Source organism: Lotus japonicus, chromosome 3, assembly GCF_012489685.1.
Source record: "Lotus japonicus ecotype B-129 chromosome 3, LjGifu_v1.2".
NCBI lineage: Eukaryota > Viridiplantae > Streptophyta > Magnoliopsida > Fabales > Fabaceae > Lotus > Lotus japonicus.
The window spans coordinates 15,936,268-15,942,437 of record NC_080043.1 but is presented as its reverse complement, the minus strand read 5'-3'; the positions used below and the strand labels follow the sequence as shown (position 1 = coordinate 15,942,437).

The 6,170-nt window shown below is 35.0% G+C and overlaps 1 protein-coding gene across 1 annotated transcript; it reads left to right on the top strand.

Moving 5' to 3' along the window:
- The first annotated feature begins 1,266 nt into the window (after positions 1–1,266).
- On the top strand, positions 1,267–5,756 carry LOC130743394 (uncharacterized). The gene is made up of 7 exons (XM_057595622.1): positions 1,267–2,043; positions 2,618–2,704; positions 2,811–3,065; positions 3,628–3,792; positions 3,936–3,989; positions 4,088–4,234; positions 5,063–5,756. Exons 1-7 carry the CDS (start codon positions 1,837–1,839, stop codon positions 5,438–5,440), a joined length of 1,293 nt encoding a protein of 430 aa, XP_057451605.1. The 5' UTR covers positions 1,267–1,836; the 3' UTR covers positions 5,441–5,756.
- Positions 5,757–6,170: the final 414 nt, after the last annotated feature.

Sequence of the window (6,170 nt, the reverse complement as noted above, 5' to 3'; positions counted from 1 at the left end):
AAAGATGGAAGGGGGAAAAAATTGTTTTGCCCCTTTACCTTCCATTGAAAACACATTTTGAGATAAACTACTGTGATTCGTCTCGTGGTTAGAAATAATTCACATGAGATTAGATTCAAACCTCATTATCAATGTCGTAAAGAAATTATCATAAGAGCCAAAATAAACTAACCTATATAGTCTAATTAACCTTTTATTTTAGGTCACGGTCAAAAAAACCTTTTATTTTAGGTCGAGTCTATTCACCCATGAAGCAATAGTATGGAAACAAACACGAATTCAATTATTTCCACTTCCAACCTTTTTATCCATCAATAGCTAGGAAGAGAGAGAAGAACTAAAAAAACAAAAACAGGAAGTGAGAAGGAAAAATGGGAATGTTATCCCGTGACTCCAAGGACAAAACAGTCTTTCAACATCTGAACCTTATACCCATCCATAGTAGCGGGAACTACCATAGTTTCTAAATCACAAAGGTGGTGTAGTGGTTAAATAATGATTCTTTTATGTGTAACTCAATCTTTTTCATGTTTAAATTTTTGTGTTTACGTCTCTTTTCATATTTATTATATAGGTGATGATGAGACCATATAAATGTATATGATGAGGAGAGATAAATATAAAAGTATCGGTTAAAAAAATATAAAAAAAAAACAAAAATTTCAACATGATATAAATTTTAATATAAGAAGATCCTAATCGTTCAAAACATTCATCTAAGGGAGATAGATTTGGCCGAAACTAAACCCCTAAAAAAATTAATTTCTTTCCCGATTATATGTATTTATATATAGAATTCTATTTTTACTTTTAGTTCAGATTCTAAAAATTTTGTAGATATTTTACAATTTTATTCTGGCCGGTCTAACAACAAAAACCTAAATTAGAGTTTGATCATTATTAATGAGAATGAAAATATTTTTTGGTGCAAGACGGATGTTTTCTTTTGGAGGCAATTATGTTCGAGTCGGGAACATCCACGTCATGGTGGGGTTAACTCTTCCAACGGAGGTTTTTTTTTATCCATAAAACTTGAATCCAAGACTTTGCTTAAAGAAGAATCAAACGTGTATCACTTGAACTAACCATCCGTTGGTAGAATCAATATCAATATATTTTACAATTAGTTATTTACCGCTTACTAAAAACATATGCCAAAGCAAATTAGTCAATGCCCGCATGTTAGTCCAGTATGTCTAAAAAAACCTAACATAGTTTCTCTCACTACATCCACACAAACACACACACATTCTCTCTCTTACCACTGACAGTAGTGGGAACCTGAAGTCTGGTAGAAGGTGACTGGATAACACCACCATGCAATTCCACAAACTTTCCTTCACTCTATACCCATAATACCCCTCACCTTTCCTTTCCAAGCGTCGGCAGTTTCTTTTGTAGTGTTCTAAGGAACAAAACTACAAATAGAGAACACAACACACTAAGGCAAAAACCAAAAATAACCAAAGGGCCCCCTCTCACTCAACCCTGTATCAAAGTGTCAAGCACATTTTTTTGTTTGTATTTTGTGTGCACAACAACAAAAGGAGGTGCTTGTTAACGGCTGAGGGTGCGCAGGATAAGCATAAAAATTGTGAAGTTAAAGCCAAAGAGGAAGAAAAGAAGAATCTACACAAGATTATGCTTTTATTATAACACCCCTTCAAAGTTTTAGCACCATTTAATTGAATTGAATTCAATCCTCCTTGGGTCTACTATAAATTCTGCATGGTTTTTTGGTGACCCTTTTGGTTCTATAGCCTTTGTGTGATTGTTTCCTCATTACCCACTTCAGAATTCTCATTAAGTTGCATGCTCTTGGGCTGAGAGACTGTAATGGCGAATAGTTGGCTGGAGAAGATTGTGCTCTGCTTTTGTTTCTTGTTGGTTTTGGTGGTGCCTTTGACTTGTGCTGGCAGAGCCACCCTGAGCTCCGCCGCCGCTGGCGGCGGTGGAAGTAGTTGTAGTAGTAGTTCAAGTCAGAAGCTGGATGTTCAGAAGCACTTGAAGAACTTGAACAGGCCTCCAGTGAAGTCCATCAAGGTAGAGAAGAGAGAATTCTCTTTCTTTCTTTCTCCATGTCTAGCCTTTTTCTTAGCTTTTTCCTTTTATCTCTTTCTATTCCTCCTTCTACTTTTTTCATTGATTGTGAAACTGTTGTTTCTAATTGGGATTTGGAACTGAGAAGAACCTTTTTGGCCTGAAAGGAACTTTAATTTTGAATGCCTTGTCTGTTTCACTTGGGAGTTTCTGTTAGTCTCTTTCATTTGGATAATTGAGAATCTGCTATTGTTCTTGTTCTTGGTGCCAGAACATAATCCTAGTAATTTTTTTTTTAAAATCCTTCTATAATTGATTATAAAACCAAAATCAATTTATAAAACCAAAATCAATTATGGTGAAAAGTTTTTATGGGCAGCTTCTGGGTGTCAGAATCGATTATAAAGAAAGGGAAGCTGATTCAAACATGCTATTAGTGTACTTTGTAGTGATGCTACTCCTGGGTTTGCTAAATATTGTGATTAATTTACTTTAATTTTGTGATTTTCCTTAAGCAAAGTTCATCTTTTTGCGAGTTTCTAACTTTGTCACATTTGTGTTGTGAAAATGAAAACAGAGTCCTGATGGAGATATTATCGACTGTGTCCATCTCTCACACCAACCAGCTTTTGATCATCCTGATCTCAAAAGTCACAAGATTCAGGTGAATTACTTAACTTTCTCACCAAATGCTTCACAATTCAAAATTCCTAACCTTTATTGGCTTTACTTTTTCCTTAATTTAATAAACTCACGCGTTTGTGATGCAGATGAGGCCAAATTTCCACCCAGAAGGGGTTACTTTTGGAGAAAGCAAAATATCTTCAAATTCCAAGCCTTTAACTCAGCTATGGCAGAAAAATGGGAGGTGCCCAGAAGGAACAATTCCTATCAGAAGAACCAGGAAAGATGATGTATTGAGAGCAAGCTCAATTCAGCAATTTGGAAAGAAAAAGCAAAGGAGTGTCCCTCAGCCAAAACCTGCAAAACCTCTACCTGACATACTTAGTCAGAGTGGGCACCAGGTACTGCCACTGCCATTGTACTGATAATAATGCAGCAGCAACAAAAGTCCAAGTTACTATTAATTTCTTAGAATACACCTTCATTTCTCATTTATTTTATTTCTATGGCCAATAAAAGGAAAGAAGAAAATGTTGTGTACTTCCTATTAGGTCAATTTTTTAATGTGAAAGAAAAAACAGTAGTATAAGAGCAACATATCATCAATTTTATTTATTTATTTATTTATTATTGGACATAATTCATGAGAGGATAAAGAGTCAGAATTAAACCTTCCGCTGTGTGCGGAGTCTCGGAAAGGATCAAACCACTTGATCGTCTTACCAAGATTTTTACACAAGAGGTTGTTTTTAGGACTTAAACGCGTGATCTCAGTCACATGAAAACAACTTTTTACTGGTGTGTCAAGCCTCCCCTTCTTAATTTATGAGAGGTTATTATGTCATTATTTGATCCTTGGATCAGTCTAAATGATCTTAGCTTGAGGAAAAAGACTTTGGTTGTTGTATTTCTGCTGATTTTATTTATTTTTCTTTGTTCCTTTGGTCTTTTTGGAGCACTTAGCATGCAATAGCATATGTGGAGGGAGATAAATACTATGGAGCCAAGGCAACCATAAACGTTTGGGAGCCAAAAATTCAACAACCCAATGAATTCAGCTTGTCTCAAATTTGGATTCTGGCTGGTGCATTTGGTCAAGATCTCAACAGCATTGAAGCTGGTTGGCAGGTATTATTCAAAGTTCTTTTTCTAATATTTTTATTGTCATCTTCTATCTTTAAATATTTTGTCAAATTCAGCAACATCTTAAAGATATGATTTATCACGTTCTACCAATTTCCTGTTTCTGTCTTTTCTACTCTGGTTATTAGGTCAGTCCAGATTTGTATGGAGACAATAACACTCGACTCTTCACTTATTGGACAGTGAGTAGTACCCAATTCAACCACCAACCTTTGTTCCCTCTTCTAATTATTCTCTAATTTATTATTCATTTCATGATAATGTTTCATTTTCCTGACAGAGTGATGCATATCAAGCCACTGGTTGTTATAATCTTCTTTGTTCTGGCTTTATTCAAATTAACAATGATATAGCACTGGGAGCAAGCATCTCTCCACTTTCTAACTATGGATCTTCCCAATATGATATAAGCATCCTGGTCTGGAAGGTACGTTTGTTTTCTCTTTTTATAATATTTTCTTTGGTTATTGGACATTATGCAAAGATAATATGTCCCGCACTTGTCAAACACTAGCATTATACTAATGAAATTGTTCTGTACAGACACACTATTTAATTGTACATCAAAGAATCCCTGACACATAATTCATTTATATCTCAATGATAGATGTATTGAGTGAATGGTTAATTAGGTCTAAAGCAAGTTAGAGTCTCTGGAAGAAGAAAATACATTCGAAAGTCCTTGAATGTATTAAAAATTAGTCAAGTTAGTCGTACTGAGGTTTTAGTTGACGAAATATGACTCTGTATGAACAACTTGACTGACTTTTTACACATTCGTTTACTTTTAAAAGTATTTCTTTCTTCTAAGGACTAACTTGTCAGCAGAAAAATATTTTGGGGACCAAGATGGTCATACGGTCCTGATGTTTGAACACTAGCGAGATTGACATTTAATGGACATATGAGTTTTCTGATAGTTTTGGATCGCTTGTAATGTGTATTGCCACAATAACAATTGGCGACAACTGATTCCAATATTTCAATAACTAAAATCGGGAATGTAACTTTATTAAATACATTCAAGAATTTAGTTTTCATAATCTATTTTCAAAAATAAATTTCTAGAATTAGTCCTCGATGATGATTTTTTAACTTTACACATTACGGGTGGTTTTTTACCGCTATAACCTTGATATGTCAAAAGTGTGCGGGGGTTCACAAATCATTTCCGATCTAGACATATATTGGTCCCTGAATTTAATATAGAACAATGCCACCTGATGTTGTCTATTGGAAAAAAACTAATGTGTAGGACCCAAATGAGGGCAATTGGTGGATGCAATTTGGGAATCAGCATGTTCTAGGGTACTGGCCAGCTCCTCTATTCTCGTACCTCACTGACAGTGCCTCAATGATTGAATGGGGAGGAGAAGTTGTGAACTCTGAATCTGATGGACAACACACCTCAACTCAAATGGGTAGTGGCCATTTCCCTGAGGAAGGTTTTGGCAAAGCTAGTTACTTCAAGAACATTCAAATAGTTGATGGTAACAACAAGTTTAGAGCTCCCAAGGATCTTGGCACTTACACTGAGCAAAATGGTTGCTATAATGTTAAAACTGGGAATGCAGGGGATTGGGGTAACTACTTCTATTATGGTGGTCCTGGTAGAAACCCCAATTGCCCTTAAGAAGAATTCATGTTAAAAGTTAAACATGAATTCTCTTTTTATCTAATGTAGCTAGTAACTTGTGTCAATTTCTCTTTGATTCGGAGAAAAGGGGTGGTGGGTTTCTTAGATTTAGTAGAAACAAGTTTCTTCATTGGTGTTCATGTTCATATAAATAGATATTTTTGTTTATGTTTGCTCCTCTCTCTGGAGCTGGGAAAGCAAAGTGTGAATTAATGTGAACAGAATATTCTAGTATGGGAAAGTTGGGTATGTATTATTTTACTATAATGGTTAATTAGCAAGCTGTCTTAATAAGAACATTTGTTTAATTTAATTTTGCTACTATTGCTTGTGACATTAATTAGTGGGTGGCTTTTTAATGATGTAAATAATGGATGGCTTTCTAATTGTGTCACTTCACTTCTTTGTTCAAAATTTATGGTATTTAAAGCATTTTCCTTGATCATTGAAGAGCTTAGAGAAAAAGAGAGGAAAAAAAAAATATGACCCCAACTGTCATCACCTTATTGTGATGCCAAAATGCCAAATTGCCAATCTTGCATGTTAGTGTGGCAAGCTAGTATATTTTCTTTAATTTCTTTCATAAAAGCCTATGTTATGGTTGGTTACGCGCCCATCTCTCCATTATCTCTCTGAACTACATTTTCTCATTCTTTGTGGCTTTAAGAAAGCAACCTAACAAAAAAGCTTTATGACTTGTTTGTGGGTCTATAAATTCATTTTGACA

Excerpts from the sequence above, each read along its gene's own strand:
- LOC130743394 (XM_057595622.1), top strand. The coding sequence starts at position 1,837 with ATGGCGAATAGTTGGCTGGAGAAGATTGTGCTCTGCTTTTGTTTCTTG. Across the intron at positions 3,793-3,935 it reads GCATTGAAGCTGGTTGGCAG|GTCAGTCCAGATTTGTATGG; the intron begins GTATTATTCAAA and ends TCTGGTTATTAG. Across the intron at positions 4,235-5,062 it reads TAAGCATCCTGGTCTGGAAG|GACCCAAATGAGGGCAATTG; the intron begins GTACGTTTGTTT and ends ACTAATGTGTAG.